The following is a 20,168-nucleotide window of genomic DNA, read 5'->3' on the forward strand; positions in this document are numbered from 1 at the left end:
TGTTTTTACAAAGATGAATGTAAAGGCAATAAGAACATCCAGAAATGAGCTATTAGACTTATTATGCAGGGTAAAAGCTAAGAGTCAATGACGAAGCAGCTGTAACTTTTTAGCTTGGCTGAACAAAGATTTAAAGAAGACTTCATCAAAGTGTTTAAAATTATAATGGCAATTATCTAAAGGTATATCTGCTACTACCTTTAAATAAATTTTAAAGAAAGAACAAAGGAATATAAATTCAAGTCTGTTAAATGTAAATTTTGTATAAATAGTAGAAAATATTCACACTGAAAGTAGGAGCTTATTTGAAAGTGGCATCTTGGGCATCAACTTAATTTTGGACATTCTCAAGAAATAGTAGATTTCTTGGACTGAATGATATTTTCTTATCAAATATTTCCATTTGTTCTTATACTACTAATTTGCTGTTAAGTTACTGTTTGTGTTTTCTTTTTATCTGATTAGTTCCCCTTTAAATATCTTGTTTTCAACTCTAAATGATTTTTAACATTTTAGAAGTGGCAGGAGATGAAAAACATGCCATGAAGCAAATGAAATTTTAAAACTTTACCTACACCATATCTGTAATAAAGTGCCTTTGCCAAGTGTGTATGTATGCTGCATACAAGGCATGTAATAGTTTTGAAGATACTGTCTTTGTTTACTATATTGTCATCATCTGGCATGATTTAGATGGACAGGATATCTTAACATGGACATCCTCCAAGAAATCATACACCAGGTTCTGTGGGTTTGGAATTAACAGCTGGGGATTTTCCAACACAGAGAAATCTGTAGAAATATCACTTGGCACTTGTGGCAGTACTGATGCTAGCATGTATGGCCGATCCTTATCTCTCCAAATGCAAGCACCTTTCTGGTGGACGAGAAGAGAATCAGGTTTGTCTTGATTCCATTCTGTTGTCAGATTCCTTTATTTAAAAAAGTCACTGGCAATTTTGTTGCAGATTAGGGATTTGAGGAAAAGACGATGTTGCTGTTGATTTGCTACTCAGTCCACATAAAAATAAAAATAGACTAGATCTACCTTTTTTAATGAAAATATAAAGCAACAAAATACATTAAGCATGTACATCATGCACTGGAGGGCTTTAGTACCAATTAGAATTTTAACCAGGATGACTACTTTCCATCATAGGGAACATGGAGCAAGCATTTATCATATGTAGTATTACGCTTAACTCCACAAAAATGAACCAAAAACGTTGAATTTTTTTAGCAAGAATAAATGCTATTATTTGTAACAGAAAAATGTAAATACCAAAATGTTACAATACTGTAAATAAAGTAGGAGGGGTATGTCTAGATGTCACTAGCGCATATTCTGATGTAATCAAGACAGTAGAAGCATGTCTCTTTTTGCACTTTTCTTAATATTTTTTCTGCTGCTTGCAAATGACGGGTTAAAATGTCAATGCCTGAACTGTATGACTGATGTCACTCATTGTGTCACCACTGCGCAAGGCTTAGTGACTTCTACATTTCCCCAGGCACAAACAGTCGCTGCATTGTGAACAATGCTTAGAGGGCTAACATCTTTCTTGTTATCCATCTTCACAGTTTTCCATTATGCAATGGAGATACTGCTCCCTGAAACAGCTTTACTTGATTTAATTCATCTTATGACTGAGTGAGGCTTGAGGTTAATGCCAAGGAGGTTAAACGTAGTACATGACATACTGGGATAAGTTTGAAAACATGAGCCTCTTTTACTTGCCTGCAGCCATGACATCACAAATTCAGAAAATGTGGTCATGGAGCCACAACCAAGATGGCTGCTAAAGAGAAAATTACCTTTTAGATATTATTTTGATGAGAATTAATCCAGCTCAAAAACTTTAGGAAATAAATACTTAACTCCAAAATTCACAAGAGTCACTTTACTTGGTAGAACTAAATTAATAATGCTTATGTGTAAGGCTGCCACATCCTCTAAAAATAGTTCTTAGGAACAGACTGCAAGTGTTTGAACCAAAACTTTTGAAGTGGAATGACCAGAAGATCAATGACTTAAAGTAGGCAATACTTACAGGCTGGAGTTCATAAACCAGGACAATAATCTAACCAGACAACAAAATGGTGATTCAAACAGTGAAAGAGTCTCAAAATGGCAGTAGGATTACCCATTACAACGGAAAAAACTAGTAAATTATTCAGAATACAAATAATAACAAAAATAATACATATACTGTAAATTAAAAAACAAAAAACAGTATGAATCATAACACCAGTCTATGATAGTGGTAGGGGAATGTATTGTTTCCTTCATAATGTGTTATTTTTCACATCATTCTACCTCCTAAAGTAAAGACAAACAAACTATAGCATGTACACTACAAAACCCTCCAGGAACATACAGCTGTGCCTCTTATTTTTTGTGTACGGTGTGCTGAACTGACACTGTAGTGTTAAGGAGATTGATAACACTAGTGGGGCTGTAGGTCCACTTAAACATTTTGAAATTTATATTGTGCAGTTTGTCTGTGATGGAACCACACCTTGTCCATGGTTGTTTCCTACTTTGTGCCTAATGCTGCCAGGATAAGCCCCCCAAAACTGTGAAAAAAATATTCAGTGGCTTTGAGAATATTGTAATTTTTGCATTTCCTGTTTAAAAAAATCTGTGTGCTAACAAGTTCACACCATCTGAAGTTGACAGAATTAGGTAACATTCGGTATGAAGCTGGCTGCTGTGGAATTTCTACAGCTCTTCATCCAAATAGTACCTGCTTCAGACTTGTTCAGGATACAGTCTCCCAGCATCCTCTGCCAACCCTGACCACTGATTGATTGATGCACTGGAATGGTTAAATTTAGAAAACACAATGATGGGATGTGTTTTCAATTAAAATCTTACATTTCATTCAGACTGTCCAAATGACTGATGTTTAATTTCATTAAAAAATATTTCCCTATTTTTAATTAATTTCTTCATGTTTCCAAGGCATATAGGATCGAGCTTTGTGCTCCCACATAGAGTAGATGTTAAACACACACCTACAAGTATGTGAAAAATGACGTTTTTTCTTTTTATACTGAAGCACTTCAAAAGTAGTACAGAGTAAAACATGTGCTTTTGCTCTCTCCTTTTCATTGTATTTGTTTGCCCACATCGAAAACCTGACATTCACCTATTCATCAAATTCCAAGCTTACATAGCCATACATAACAGTGGCTAGGGACAATGAGAATTTGCAATTAAATTTTGTAATAGTGTAATACACATTTTAACATATTTTGAATTTAGATATAAATTTGAAAGACCTACAACATATATATGATTCACCTTACCAAGAATAAAAGCTTGTGCAAATCATATTCCGAAAGACAGCAAGCCCTCCAGATGCGATTCCAATGATCAGCTCCATGTTGTTTGGATCCTGGAAGAAGCAGAAATGTGACTTTTGAAAAATACAATCTGTAACGCAGAATGAACAACACGAGAGTGGCACTAGAATGTACAACTTGGATATTGTACAAAAAAAAAAAAAAACCTTTACTGAGTTAAATCAAGTATTCCAGCATGACATGTACCCAGCTGATGGCTGCTGGACCTTCTCATCTAACATGAGCTGAACTGAAATGAATAAACTCTGGTCACTCACCCTGAATAAGAACAGAACTAGTTCCAGCCCCAAGGCCACCCCAGCATCTTCTTATCTAAGACTATTTCCTCCTTGGAAATGAATTAAAACCATAGCAGTGGACAGAGTACAACAATGTCATGTATACTGTATATAAGTTTGAGACTTTCCTGCCTGCTGGCAGAACAGCCTGTAAATGCAATTATGGAAAATTCTCAGTGTACACAAATAAATTCTCCGAATTGAGGGCTGACTTCTTTTTTAGTGTGTTTACTTCCATAACATTATGCTGAAGTATGCAGTAAATATTTATTTTGTAACATATTTCCAGAGTCTAACCATATTTCTCTATTTCAATGACAACACTGCACCATCTTTGGCTCTCAGTTGCTCTATTGCAACCCATCTATAGCCAACGTTAGCAGTATGTCACTATGATCTGCAAAGTTTATTTCATTGTATTTGATTTTACTCATATGAGCAAAAACCAGAGAGAGACAAAATCAGACACGTTTAGGTAAGCCAACTGTCAGAAAAGTCTGAGACAAGCTGGCTGATGGGGGGTGTGAGATTCATGACACAAACAACTGGAAGACGGCACGGCAGGATAGTTGCCCTATTTGGTGTGTGGCCAATTTAAGTATGAATTCCATGGAGCAGGGATTTGCACTGATTAAAGCAGGCCTGACTCATTGTCTTGAAGTTTACTTCAGAGCCATGCAACTCAGTTGAGAGAGAGAGAGAGAGAGAGAGAGAGAGAGAGAGAGAGAGAGAGAGAGAGAGAGAGAGAGAGAGAGAGAGATAGAGATAGACTGCCAGAGAGATGGACAAATGACAACTGGAAGGCAGGTTAGAGAAATGGACGGAAAACATGTGAAGGACACTCAAGCAGGCTATTTTAAAAGTGCTGATGTCTGCTTGATCAATATGGTTAAAACCACAGTCTGTCATAAACGATAAGAATGGGTGAAGGTGTTATTTGGGTTCAGTCTTGAAATAAACAGCCCATATCTGACAAGAATTCTATGAATATATAAATATGTGAGTGGTTATAATGATGAGCATCCAGAGTCAGAAGCGTCTCCATGCCATCGACATTCCGTTGGATGAGACATATAGTCGTCAGTATTTTCCCAGACATGAACTGGCTGTGTGTCCCTTGGCTTCTCTCCGGCCTGAATATGGATCTATACATGAGTATGCATTGTATAATTGGGAATGGAAGTTATCTTTTAAAGTAACTTAAACACATACCTCTTTTGTACCATATTTCTCTTGTCTGATTATTTTTCTGCCATGGTTACAAAAGGGATGGCATTGGCTCTAGTCTGTTCTGCATCAAGAAACACATCCAAGGGGAGAAAGAGAACCTCCTGCTGCATACACCATCTGAATTGCACTTCCTCTTTATGATGTGCTATGATTTTTCTAGAAGTATCTATTTAACAATATTTGAGTAAAAGTTCAAGTGTTTTTTTTTTTTAATGTTGTGAGCAAACGATAAATATATATGAACACAAATAGTGTGAGATTTTTATATTTGTTTTCATGGATGTTTCTATATTGTTTGCCATTTATGGCATTATTCTATGAACATTTTTGTGTTTTTTCCCCCATGAAAACATGACACATTTGTTTCTTGGCCTACAATACAAAACACATAAAAATGTTCAATATTCCTTTAACTCCACTCTTGTATTAGAATCCTCATTTATGTATGTATAATGTATAAAAAAATAATAGTAAAGAAGTGAATATCTCAGAATCTACTGTATGTTAACAGGGAAGAAGACTAGAGATTTGATGACTGGCAACAGCATTTTGATATTTTGTACAACAGCATATTATTGAATTACAGTAATCAAGACATACTGTAAGTGTAATAAAGAAGATAAGGAGATCTTTTGGGGTTTAATCTTTTTGAACACTGATTGGGAAGCCACTCTTGGAAATATAAAACAGGAAACTGAAATAGTGTTCATAGCAAATGCCTGTTTGCTTATCTACTTCATCCAATATAGGGTTACACCTGTCTAGATCTTATCTTTGTTAAATCTAAACACAGCAAAATACAAAAACAGTAGTTCTTGATACCTTAAGCAGCAGAGATCAGAACATGGTTAAATTTGAAATTAGACTTTGAAGACACATAAACGCACATCAAAACAAAAGCTTAATACTTAATATATAAGAGGAAAATAAAATATAAATAAAAAATATCACTTAGAAGATATCCTGATACAAACATTATATATATATATATATATATATATATATATATATATATATATATATATATATACACATACACATGCACACACACACACACACATATATATATACATAAATATATATTTCAAAATCCAATTGTGTGAGAGTATGGACACTGGGACAATGATATCAAGAAACAGGACAATGGAACAGTGGCACAGTGTTAAGAGAGAGTCTAAAACAATGTAAGTGCAAAAATATGTGTTAATAAATAAATAAAAAATGATAAAAACATTACAGGTTCATTTATTTTAAAACAAGAGATCAATAAAAAGTGAAAAAAAGTTCTTAAAAATCTCATTAATTAGAAAAGAAAATAAACCATCATAATATCTTCCCCTTTTTCCTGTTAAATGGAGAGCAAGAGGGGTATCAACAGAGCAAACTCTGGTCTTCCTTCAAAATTCACAGTGCTTTTAGCTGCTACTAAGATCACCCAGCAACCATCCCCACCTTGTCCAAGTGCATAACTACTGAATCCATAAAAAACACAAACACACACAAAACTGGTGGTTTACTGTATATACAACATACAACCGCCACGGATTCATGACACATTTCAAATTAAAAGTAGTCTGCATGTACAAGCACCCTTATTCCCAAGCCAGCCTGCAACATGAAGAATCATTCTACACAACTCGTTTTTTGTGCTCTCTACAAATCACCTGCCAACATCCCTGCCTTGCTGAACATTTAACCCACTACGGTGTACTTATGCATGTCTTCAGGCATCTGCAAGCTGCACAAAGGATAACAGAAAGATGCAATCTTGTATTCTCCTGCTAAATGGAGCAAATTCACAAAAACTATTTTTAAGCATCTGCTTTTTGAAGCTGTACTGTAATTTAGTTGTAATGCTCCTTTACAATAAGTATTATTTAACACTAGAATTACCAGAGCCTACGAAAAAACTCGTATATCCGGCCCACCTTAAATCGCTTCTTAAATCCGTTCACACCTCTCCGCCAGCATCCTTTGTCCTCTAAATGTGCTGATAAAAGACAAGCTGCCAGCAGCCGGCTATTCCATCCCCCCACCGACTTAGAACGTGAGCGAAGTTTTCCCAGCTCACGCCTTGATTGATTATGTGGGAGTGAAGTGGAGTTTTATCGTGGAAATAAGAGATCATTATTCTAAAGTAATCTGTGCAAACACATTGTTAAAACAGAAACTTTTTCATATTTTAGTAATAAATGTTACAAAATGTAGTAGGCATAAACTATAGAATATATAAAGCCCGAGTTCCAAAGATCAAATAAACACTTTCACAAAAGCTTTAAGAATGATTCAACAGCTTCTGTGGCGTAGCGTGCTAAGATTTGCCTCTTAGCGCAGAGCAGCTTTTCCTTGCCTCACAGACCTGAGTTCGATTCCCCGTTGGGGATGAAGTGTTGCTTTTTTTTTCTTCTTTTCTTTTAAACCTCAAACGCACATAAAATTTATACATTGGTATGCACTGTCAGTTACTGAGATCGTTATATTTTCATGTGGGATGCTCCTTTTCAAATATTTTTTTAACAATTGAGACTGCAATTAACAGGAACAACTGTCCTTATAACTTATTTTTAAGATCCATAACACACAGACAGACAGAGCACTGCGTAATAGAGAGACAGACAGGCAGAGAAGTCACTAGATATATAAATAAACAGGGAAGCCACGTGTACTGAAAGAAAAAAAGAACAACATGTGCGTTGTCCCTGACTCTCTAAGATCGGGGGAGGGGTGATATTAGAGCGCCTGCGCTTATTCAGTGCAGCTGGGACAACGCACATGTTGTTCTTTTTTTCTTTCAGTACACGTGGCTTCCCTGTTTATTTATATATCTAGTGACTTCTCTGCCTGTCTGTCTCTCTATTACTCAGTGCTCTGTCTGTCTGTGTGTTATGGATCTTAAAAATAAGTTATAAGGACAGTTGTTCCTGTTAATTGCAGTCTCAATTGTTAAAAAAATATTTGAAAAGGAGCATCCCACATGAAAATATAACGATCTCAGTAACTGACAGTGCATACCAATGTATAAATTTTATGTCCGTTTGAGGTTTAAAAGAAAAGAAGAAAAAAAAAGCAACACTTCATCCCCAGCGGGGAATCGAACTCAGGTCTGTGAGGCAAGGAAAAGCTGCTCTGCGCTAAGAGGCAAATCTTAGCGCGCTACGCCACTGAAGCTGTTGAATCATTCTTAAAGCTTTTGTGAAAGTGTTTATTTGATCTTTGGAACTCGAGCTTTATATATTCTATAGTTTATGCCTACTACATTTTGTAACATTTATTACTAAAATATGAAAAAGTTTCTGTTTCAACAATGTGTTTACACAGATTACTTTAGAATAATGATCTCTTATTTCCACGGTAAAACTCCACTTCACTCCCACATAATCAATCAAGGCGTGAGCTGGGAAAACTTCGCTCACGTTCTAAGTCGGTGGGGGGATGGAATAGCCGGCTGCTGGCAGCTTGTCTTTTATCAGCACATTTAGAGGACAAAGGATGCTGGCGGAGAGGTGTGAACGGATTTAAGAAGCAATTTAAGGTGGGCCGGATATACGAGTTTTTTCGTAGGCTCTGGTAATTCTAGTGTTAAGCTGAGATACTGCACATCATCATTTGTTGAAAACTTCCAGTAAACAGAGAGCAGTAAGGCAGACTTTTCCAGAGGGACAGAAAATTAGAATGTTTGCATTTAAAGAAAGTGGAGTAAGAAACTGAGGAAAAAGTAATTGGAGAAGTCGTTCTGCACAATTAGGCAAACAACAAGAAAATCTAGTTTAACGAATTCAGATCTTTTTATTTTGTCCTTTACTTAAAGAAAAGTGCTTGTCAGAGTTGGGATGATGAGCGAGCTTTTGTGAAGTACAACAGCACACATTTTCAATTACAAAAATGAAAAAATTAAGATTAATTGTTATTTCTTAGTAAACAATAGTCTTGTTAGCTTAACAGCAAAATGTGTCTAATTTACTTGTAAACTTATTAAGCACCTTAGCATTTTATCTTCTTGATAATTGTCTTATGAAAATTTGACAGATTTGTGGCATAAGCATCAACTGTTTGCTTCTTATCACATTCTAACAAACAGCATCACCATATAGAGAAAGGTTGGGAAATCACACTTCAGTCTGTTCAACCATGGCTTGGCTTCATCAGTTAATTTGCACATTTTTTTTAATTGCCTTTTTTTTTTTTGTTTTGTTTTTTTAACTTTAAAAAACACTTAACGCTGAGCGTTGATTGGCATTGCAAACTTAATGACAATGTGCAGGTTTGGCTTTTTCAACAACAAAACCACAAGGTTATACGCTGAAAAAAGGAAAAAAAAAATCAGTGTAATCAGTTTTACTCTCAGATTTACTCTTACATGTGACACACTCCTGGTCCAGGAACCAATCGGCAATGCTGCACAATATTTCCGCCCATTTCTAACTGCCCTCACTTCACCAAAGGGATCTCATCTTCACTGGTATTCTAATCACATGAAGGGAGAAACCCCCCACCCTACATTCAAATGTTGTCTATAGGTCAACAATATATTTAAAAAGGTAAAACTGGGTCCCAAGGTCACAAAAGGTTGAGAAATACTGCTCTAAAAGTGGTTTGAGGAAAAAAGAAAAAATTCAATCACACAATGCATTTATTGATGTGCTTAGTTAAACTTTGTTAGCACTGATGAACTTGCTTGGTGCAGCGCACTGGCTGATGGGAACTGTAGTCTCCACTTAAACATTTGCACAAGGTTGCAGATAAGATCATGGGTATTGGGGGAGTAATATATATTCAATACCTTTCTTATAGGATCAGTTGTGTGAAACTGAGTATGCTCACAGCCAGAGCATCTGGCAAGAACTTGCTAAATGCATCTTCTTTGAGCTTCACTGAAATTTGCTCCTTTTGCTTTGCTTCTACAGACAGCCTTTATTTTTACAAACTGCCACATCCCATTTCCTAGTTAGATCACTGTCACTGCTATGGCGAAACGGGGGCACGGTGTGTTAGAATTTCTCAATTGCTTCAACATTACCAATGACAAATATCAATAAATAAAAAATAAACATGTTTTGGCTAATTTTTTTTTTTCTATAATGTCACCAAATTTCAATCAAACCCGTCATTTCTCTAGTCTTGAATATTCTGGAGATTTATTTATCCATCCATTAATTTTCAAAATTTGTTTTGACTTTGATCCTGTTCACAAACTACTATACATTTTTCACATCAAAGAAATTTCATTTTCTGGAATTTCTCTGTTTTTTTTTTTTTTTTTTATTAAAGCAAAGACCTTTAATACTTGTCAAACTATGACTTGGTCAAACAGGCCTCATGAAAATGTAACACAGATCTTCGAGGTCTCAAAAGATATTGAATTCTGCTGGATCATCTTTAAGTAGCAAAAGAAGTACATGAAGATACTAGTCAACATAACACACAGAAAATGTGCTTTTCAAAGCTACAATATTTAAGATATGGTTCATGAGCCTGTCTGAGGTGTAGAGGAGGCGGGGCAGACTATTGGATAAAGTGAAAGCAATATGGTTCTTTATTGCTGACCACCCTCAGCTAATGCTCAATAATACTGTCAATTAGTTGATTGTTTCATGGTGAGGGTCATATGCATGGCTATGTCGGTATACTCTGCTGTGCGACATACCTTATACAGATAAGCCTGTCTAATGTCACCTTCTGCCCAGGGGATGCCAAAAGTGAACAGTCATATTAGCCTCTTTCAACAGCTGACACTACCACACTCACTATTCGGCTAATTCTCTGTTTAAGGATTTTACAATTATCAGGACTTTTTCTACATGGGTATATGTAAGGAAAAATGTCCGCATATTATCTTTAACCGACACTTTCTTGCCCAGTACAGTATATCCAAGATGGAGATTATCATATGATTTTTAATGCTTTCATTACATGTAGCGTCTATATAAGTAGTATCTACTCAATAAGATGTTTTGCCCAAATCTTCTAATCTACCATATTCTGGTGCTTTTTCTATTCATACAAGGAACAGTGCGTGAAATGGTCTAGACCAGGGGTGTCAAACTCAAATAATGAGTGGGCCAAAATTTAAAACTGAACAAAGCCGCGGGCCAAGGTTGAAAAAAATTACCTTTTAATAGGCACCCAAACAAGTTTTGCGTTGAAAATTGAACAAGCAAGGCTTATATAACTTTATAATGACATGCAAACCCGAGTTTCATGTTTAAATATAAAAATTGAATGCCTCTTTTCTATTTGCAGCCTTCTGAGGTAAATATCAAAATAAACTTTTTTCCACAGGCTAATAAAAACATTTGAAAACAAAATAACAATAATGAATGAATCAAACATTCAAGCCTTGAAGTAGCAAGAGAAGAGTGCATGAATAAAATGTTTTTGCTCAGTTTGCTACACTGATTTGCTTTAACACTGAATATGGAACAAGCCATGCTTATAGCTTAACTTAACTTAATAGTGCAAAATCAACTGTCAAAGAACAAACGAAGAAACATCAATGGCATATTAAATAACATTTAAATAAAAAATGAATGCCTCTTTTCAATTTGCTAAATATCAACATTAACTTTTTCCACTGGCTAATACATAAATCAATCATTCAGGCCTTTTTACTGTTCAGTTTGCGACACACTGATCTAACATGGTGTGTTCAAGCCAGACACCTGGCATCTTTTCTTGGATGCTAGTTCATCAGTGTCGGGGCTCAGGCTTTGAGCTGAGGCAACCTTCATTATCGAACGAAGGTGTTCATCAGTGAGACGTGCCCTGTGAGATGTTTTCGTCATCTTCATTGAGGAGAAAAGTTGCTCACATAGGTAAGTGCTGCCGAACATGGAGAGCAATTGAGCAGCTTGGGTGCGGAGCTGAGGCATTGTGTCAGGGATGTGTTGTGGAAACTGTGCGGCGCCAACAGCATCATACTTTGACTTCAGCGTGTCATCACACTGGAGTTCAATCAGCTCCATTTGAATGTTAGTTGGTGCTTTTTCCACATCGACTGCGAAGGGATTACTAAGCAGTTCAAATCTCCATTTCTGACCATCAAAGTCGCCAAATCGTCGGTTAAACTCAGCGCCGAGTACACTGAGTTTTTCAGCAAACTGTGCGCACACGGCGGTAGAGATCTGCGTATTTATGGTTTGGCAACAGGGGAAATGGCCAAGGTTTCCTTGCAGCAGCTGATTCTCCCACAGGCAGAGTTTAGCTTTAAAAGCTTTCACTGACGAGTACATCTCGGTGATGATGCGGCCCCGCCCCTGTAGCTGCAGGTTCAGCGCATCAAGATGGCTTGCGATGTCAGACAGAAAGGCCAGCTCACACATAAACTTTTGCTCCTGGAGTTCTGCTGTGTCCTTCCCTTTGCTTTGCAGAAACTGACATATTTCTTCACGCAGCTCGAAAAATCTGTTCAGTACTTTTCCGCGGCTTAACCATCTCACCTCTGTGTGATACGGCACGTCTGTGTGTTCCGAACCAAACTCTTCCAGAAAAGACTTAAACTCGCGGTGATTCAGACCTTTGGCTCTTATAAAGTTAACAACTTGTGTTACTGTGGTCATAACATGTTCCATCTTTAGGGCTTTAGCACACAGTGACTCTTGATGTATAATGCAGTGATAAACCGATAGCTCACCTGCACAGTTCTCTTCCCGCATCTTTTCACGCATCCTGCCCACCAGACCATTCTTTTTACCACTCATCGCTGGCGCACCATCAGTGGTTAATCCCACGAGTTTATCCCACGGCAGGTTTATTTCAGTTACACATTTGCAAACCTCCTCAAAAATGTCCGTCCCTGTGGTTGTGCCATGCATGGATTTAAATCCCAAAAGCTCCTCCGTAACACACATTTTTGAGTCGACACCGCGGATGAAGACTGACAGCTGCGCAGTATCAGACGCGTCAGTGCTCTCGTCCACAGCGAGGGAAAAAGAAACAAAATCTTTCCCCTTTTCCATCAGCTGGTCATGCAGATTGGTGGCAAGATCACATACGCGCTCCGCTATTGTGTTCCTGCTCAGGCTTACGTTTGAAAAGGCCTGTTTTTTCTCTGGGCACACTTGGTCACAAACTTTCAGCATTATCTTTTTAATAAATTCTCCCTCATTAAAGGATCGGGTTGATTTGGCGATTTCTTCTGCCACGATATAACTCGCCTTTACAGCAGCCTCGTTTTGTGCTGTGGCTTTTTTGAACATATTTTGTTGTGAAACCAACCCTCTCTTCATCTCCTCTACTTTCTGGCTCCTTTGAGTCGTGTCCAGGTCCTTGTACATGTCCTGATGTTTCGTTTCATAGTGTCGCCTAAGGTTGTACTCCTTAGGTACCGACACGTTGGCTCCACAAACGAGACAAACAGGTCTGTCTTTCAGATACGTAAACATATATTCTGTCTCCCACCTGTCCCGAAAAGTTCTGTTTTCTCCCTTCCTTTTCGTCATTTTTGGTAGGGGTAAAACAGTGACACCTAGAGTTGTAGTATTGGGCCGCAGCACGTCTGGAAAGAACGCTGCTTGCTAGAAATCTACTGACACAAAGCTGGCGCGCCAAAACAACCGCAGAGCATTATGGGATTTGTAGTATTCGCAGTGAATGCGGTGTTACAGCAACACCGCCGCTGTATAATACCGGTGGGCCAGCTCTAATGTTAATTCGATATTGCCCCACGGGCCAAATGAAATTACACGGCGGGCCAAATTTGGCCCGCGGGCCAGAGTTTGACACCTGTGGTCTAGACCATTACTTCTATCTTGAATGGTAGAGAACAAAGTAGTTTACAGCTATGCTATGCCCATTATCTTAGCCTTTTTAAGTTCAAGAAACTCCACATTTGTTATAATTTGACATAGTGAGCGCAAAACTGTACATAAGTAATTCAACAGATTTGAGGGAGGATGATTTATGTCCACTAGAACCACTGCAGGAGTGATCTTTACTGTTATTTAAATTGAAAAGTATCCAACATGATCTAAGAAGTAAACAATACTTAGTAAATAGTCTTTCTAGACTATTTTATCATTTCTGTCTTAAATTTTCTACTCAGTATAGAGCCTTTGTAATTTTTAGATTTGCAAATTTCATGGAACTGTCAATTCAGTTTCCCGTTTTGTCAATTAACTTCAGTTCTGTAGTTAAGAGGTTCTTCATTAAAGTTCTATTTCGCATCTGTTTCATTTTGTTGTTTTTCCATTTATTGTGGGTTTCTGAAGGATTCTGATTTTTGGCATTTTTTGTTTAATAGATGTATTTAATTACTGATGAGTTGTGTTGTGCAGAGAAAGTTGTTTTTTTTTTTTTTGTGGTTTTGGCCTTCCTGTTGTGGGAAAAATAAGGAATAAATAACTGCATGTATGTACAATTACTTATATTTTAAATGAAATACAAAAAGTCCAAAAGAAAGCCAAGAATTAATAAACAAACCTAAAAATTCTAATTTTACTATTCAAGCCAAATTAAAAAAAAAAAAGGAATTTCAGAACTAAAATGTCTCTCATTTAGCTTTGCGATTTATGAACAGCTGCAAAAGGGAGCAAAAGAACACAAATCATGATTGATTTCACTGCAAAAATGAAGTAGCTACCAGCCATTTAAGCAGTTCACACAAAAAGAAAAAAAAAAAAATACAAAAAAGACATAACACAACACCCCCAGGGAAAGCTGAATGAGAAACACTGTTTGGCGTTTAACCTATAAGTGATGCAACAGATAGTTACATAGATACCAAACAGAAACAAAACAATAAACATAAGGATATAGTAATCAAACTATCTTCCGGTTTCTTCTAGCAATAATTATTCACCACAGATAACATGGGAACTGCAAGAAAATAGCCCAAACCATACAAACTGACTTAACATTATACTTAGTACTCTAATCCAATTGTAAGCTCTTTCAATTGTGCTGGCCATTTTCTGATTGCCTATGTGGAATTGACTGTTTAAAACAAGGTCTTTAAAGTAACGATCACACCAAAGAACAAAGAAATTCTGGGAAATACATGTATGTAAAATTTCCAGGCTTTTAAAAAGGTTAACTTTCCACCTCCAGGACAGTCACATTAATGTCTCCCTGGAGAACTATTCAGCAAATTCTATAAAGACCACAAGATAAACTTTTAAGCAGAGGAGGATTGAATGGATGTATAAGGCAAACTTTATTTATTTATTTTTTAATCTAAGTTCATGAACAATTAAGAGTGACTTAATAAAAACAAAATCAAGCAAAATATATTTAGATCCCCTACAGAATTAACTTGGAGACATGTAAACTACTTTCACCCACACATCCTGACTGAGGGGGCGAAAAAGAAAAATAAATAAACTCATAACAAAGAAAATCTCGAAGAGAAAAAAAGTCAAACATGTTTCTGATTTAGCCAATAGACGCCTACTAGTTTTTCCTCAAAAGTTAGAAGGTAAAACAAAACAGCTTTTGAATGGAGATATAAGAAAGCAGTTTGTGTTTATACAAACGGCCCAAACTGCACTTCCAGTTGTTAAGTATGAGAACATTGAAAGCTATGTCAAATATAAAGAGAGAGTAACTGTAGATACATATTTAGGAATTGAAACTAAAATAGCATCTTACAAAAAATTGTCATTTTTTTATATACTGAAATGCTTTATGCAGAAGGTAGGTCAACACTGAACAACAAAAAACAATTTTTAGAAAAAGACTGCTTAACACTAAAATTACCAGAGTCTACGAAAAAACTCATAGATCTGTCCCACCTTAAATCGCTTCTTAAATCCGTTCGCATCTCTCCGTCTTTTGTCCTCTAAATGTGCCGATAAAGACAAGCTGTAAGCAGCCGGCTATTCCATCCCCCCACTGACTTAGAACGTGAGCGAACTTCTCCCAGCTCATGCCTTGATTGATTATCTGGGAGTGAGGTGGAGTTTTAGAGTGGAAATAATAGATTGTTATTTGGAACACACGCATTTCATGTGTGTTCCGTTTCTGCAGTAATCTGTGTAAACACATTTTTAAAACAGAAACGTTTTTCATATTCTAGTAGTAAATGACAAAATGTAGGCATAAACTATATAATGTATGAAGCCTGAAGTCCAAATATCAAAGAAACACTTTCACAAAAGGTACAAATATAACAGAACAAGTGCGGTTTTATTCAAAAATATAACTGCAGAAAAAAAAGCCGCGTTAGCATGCGACATTGACACGCATTTACTACAACTGCCTCGGTGGCGCAACAGTATCAAGTCCTGACTGGTAGTCTAAAGGTCACAAGTTCGATCCTGCACGACTCCGTTGTGAGAAGTGAACTGCTCTTATTCTTACTATTTTAGAATAAAAACGTACATTTGATTTCAGTCTGTAACAGCCGGTGTAATTTATGATACTTGTAAAGGTTAACTTTGTTTTTTTTTTTATTTTTATGATTCAGTTTTATTATCTCAGCCGCGTTCACGAGCCCAAACACCCCCCCGCATTTGACACATGTAATGCCACGAAAAGTGCCTGCTGACACTTTAGTACGCAAGCAATGGTACGAGAATGCAGTTACACTTTTTTTGGGGGCACATACACCATCCAGATCTAAACACAATCATGTAGAGTCGCATTTAGAAGACAAAAGACGATGGCGGAGAGGTGCGAACGGATGTAAGAAGCGATTTAAGGTGGGACGGATCTACGAGTTTTTTCGTAGGCTCTGGTAATTCTACCATCTTATGTACAGTATCAGTAATACTAAGTGAAACTCTGTACTCCACTCATGCATGACTGCAAGTGAAAGAATTACTCTGGAAGACACAATAATACGTGAGTAAAAACTACACAGAAAATTGGTTCGCAGTGGTGACGATGCAACATCACATCAAAGCAAGTCAAAAAGAAAAGCACCATAAGTCACATCTGGAAATGCTTTGTGTTCGATGTGCTTTTTGTTATGGGCTCCATCATAACCAAAACCTGTTTTTACCTGTTTATTACAAACCCCACAATTTACTGCATCCTATTTAATGAATGTTAATATTTATATATAAACAGATATGTAAATACTTCAGTACTGATTTGGTTTAGAAACTTTGGCTCTTATTATCCATGTAAAATAACCACCATGCCTACACTAAAGCCAGAGTTGAGCTCCTGAGCAAAATACATTTCTGATTAAGTTCCAAGGATTAACACTAGAATTACCAGAGCCTACGAAAAAAACTTGTAAATCCGGCCCACCTTAAATCCCTTCGCACCTTTCCATCAGCGTCTTTTGTCCTGTAAATGTGCCGATCAAGACAAGCAGCAAAGCAGCCTACTATTCCATCCCCCCAACGCTGCAGAACATGCACAAAGTTCTCCCAGCTCATGCCTTTATTATCTGGGAGTGAAGTGCTGGAGTTTTAGAGCGGAAATAATAGATCGTTATTTGGAACACATGCATTTCATGTGTGTTCCGTTTCTACAGTAATCTATGTAAACATATTGTTAAAACAAACGTTTTTCATATTTTAGTAATAAATGACAAAATGTAGACATAAACTATATAATGTGTGAAGCCTTCAGTCCAAAGATCAAATAAACACTTTCACAAAAGGTTCAACAGCTTCCGTGGCGTAGCGGTAAGAATTGCTGACTTGTAATCAAGAGTCCCCTGGTTCGATCCTGACTGCCTCTTGTATTTACAGTTTTGAGTAGTGAGTTGCACTTATTGTTACATATTATATGGTAAACACATACATTTGATTTGTATCTGTAACAGCCGGTGTACATTTATAGGACTTGTAAAAGTAAGCATTTTTTTTTTTCACTTTTATTCTCTCAGTCACGATCACGATACATACTACTGCCCCCCACAAGGATCTGATGCTGTTAGTTTTTATTTGAAACTGGGAATAACTGTAGATGTGAATGGTGTTTTGAGACAATGGAACTGGACATTCTCTGATCTGGATGGATAAAAGCTGACACACATACGCCGGTGAATCTGCCTTATTCATATTTCATTGTCACTTGATTTTTTTTTTTTTAAATTCAGTTTTATTGAGCGTTTCTGCTCACGCTGAATTAGTATGAACCTTATGGTCCATGATATCAAAGCCGCACTGACAAAAAAAAAAAAAAAAAAAACCCACAGAGACATAGGTATATATGATATTTGGAATTATTCATTTTATGACCTGAATAGTACATTTCAGAAAACATTGTGGCACGGATGCAACATTATTCATATTATTCATATTCATTCGCATAACATCTTGAGGTTGTAATCAATGACCGTGTCTTTTTATCCCCCGATCTTGCCAGTCCACACATGTTGCTGTATAGTGCTGTTTCTTTTGTACTCCAGGACATGCAGAGAAAAGAATAGTACAGAGAGGTCAGTTCAGCACTATATGCAATCATCAAATTCAAATGTTAACACTTCACACACGCAAGGACCGTCCTTCCTACATTTATGACATGTGTACCTGTTGCAATGTACACACTTCTCTCTATGCTGTGGTTTCTATTACACACCTGAAAGAAAGAGACAATATATGTGACATTTTGAAGAAATCATTTTATGACCTGAATAGTACCAATCAGAAAACATCATCGCACTAATGCAATATTATTTGAAAACGAACAGCGTCAGATCAGCTGTAAATGTGTGGTATTTGTAAAAGTTAGCTTCTTTTTTTCAGTTTTATTCTCTCAGTCACGTTCACGCTCTCCTTGGCCCCACAAACCCACCACCCTTTTGATCTGACTCTAACTAACAGCACCAGTATATATTCACCCCTGATCTGACGAGGTTCGCTTTCAAATAATATTGCATTAGTGTGATGATGTTTTCTGACTGGTACTATTCAGGTGATAAAATGATTTCCTCAAAATGCCATAAATATTTGTCTGTTTCTTTTTTGCCCGGTGCTGCGTTGACATCGTGCACCAGAAGGCGTGAGCTTATTCAGTGCGAGAAGGAGCACACAGGTGGCCGGTTGCTTGTACTATAACAAGCTTGACCTTGCAGTGATGAATGCACATGTACTGTACAAGGCATACACGTGGTCCACTGAGAAAAGAAGAGTGTTCATGGCTCACCTGCAGAGGAACTTCATCGTCGCTTCTTACAAGAAAAGGCGATGGATAAAACAAAAGAGGATGCAACATCAACAAGCTTCTGTTTCAAGACCACCGCTTCCCCAGCCCCTTCAATATAATAGTAACATAGCTGTTGTGATGTCAGATTTTGCATACAAGTTGATAAATATTTTGTATGTCTTTATTTGTAACTTAGGCAAAGCAATGTAATATTAGTGTTACATTATTGATAATAACATCAATGGTTTAAGAACCCCTTCCACCCACCAGGACTGAGTCTCTTTGAATTTTATGACAGGATTTGGGGGATGTGCCTCAGACCAGTTTGGCAAGTGTTTCTCTGCTAAAGTCAACCCCCCGCAGGAAAGCCAGGCTGCCTGTCAAGCTTTACCTTAACATATGGTTTTGGGGGCAGGTGTGAGGGTGTTCTATTCCCCCATTGGTCTGAAGTATGGCTGTTTGGGACTGGCTTGTATCAAAAGCCTTTAAGTACCATGACATCCTATTGGCTCTAGGGTTTGAACAGAAAATCTATAAATTTGCTTGCTTATCTCACACTCTCTCTCTTACCAAACTGCTGAATGACCATCTCACACCATGAACTGAAAAGGACAACACAATGAAGAGCACAGCTTGGCAGCCATATTGAGACAGGCATGTGGCCTGTTCTGAAGAAAGCTGACCACAAAATGATGCCTTAACTAGAGGCATTTTAAATAACTAACAAGTCTGTGTGCCGCCTGAAACTACACATCACCATTTATCAGGCTGTATGGTTGCCAATATTCAAATGTACTTTCCATATTGTTATTATTTATGAATATTATCAATAATACATTGTTTAAATTGTAACTTAACTCCTGCTTGTCTTTTACTACACCTAACTGCCTGAGGTTATAGATGTAGAAGGAAAGGTGGGGAGAAGTTATATACTATAATACCTTATAAATAGTGGTAAATCTGTGAGATTAGAGGCATTCTGATAAAGGCTACATATTAATAATACAAAAGGGGAAAGGAGAGTAAAATATTACTCTACCAAGACAAAACAACAGCACAGAGAGAAGTGTGTACATTGCAACAGGTACACATGTCGTAAACGTAGAAAGGACGGTCCTTGGGTGTGTGGGTGTGTGTGTGTGTGTGAATTGTTAATATTTGAATCTGATTATTGCATATAGTGCGGAAGTGACCTCTTCGTACTATTCTTTTCTCTGCATGTCCTGGAGTACAAAAAAAAAAAACGTGCTC

The 20,168-nt window shown here is 37.1% G+C and overlaps 1 protein-coding gene across 1 annotated transcript in view; it reads right to left on the reverse strand.

Annotated features, from left to right (window-relative positions):
- Window positions 1-20,168, reverse strand: part of ptpn3 (protein tyrosine phosphatase non-receptor type 3) — a 363,093-nt gene that overhangs the window by 112,922 nt on the left and 230,003 nt on the right. The window contains exon 10 of the mRNA XM_028817422.2: window positions 3,313-3,401. Coding sequence (XP_028673255.2) covers window positions 3,313-3,401 — 89 coding nt within the window. The remainder of the gene's footprint in view (window positions 1-3,312; window positions 3,402-20,168) is intronic.

Source organism: Erpetoichthys calabaricus, chromosome 13, assembly GCF_900747795.2.
Source record: "Erpetoichthys calabaricus chromosome 13, fErpCal1.3, whole genome shotgun sequence".
Classification (NCBI taxonomy): Eukaryota; Metazoa; Chordata; class Cladistia; order Polypteriformes; family Polypteridae; genus Erpetoichthys; species Erpetoichthys calabaricus.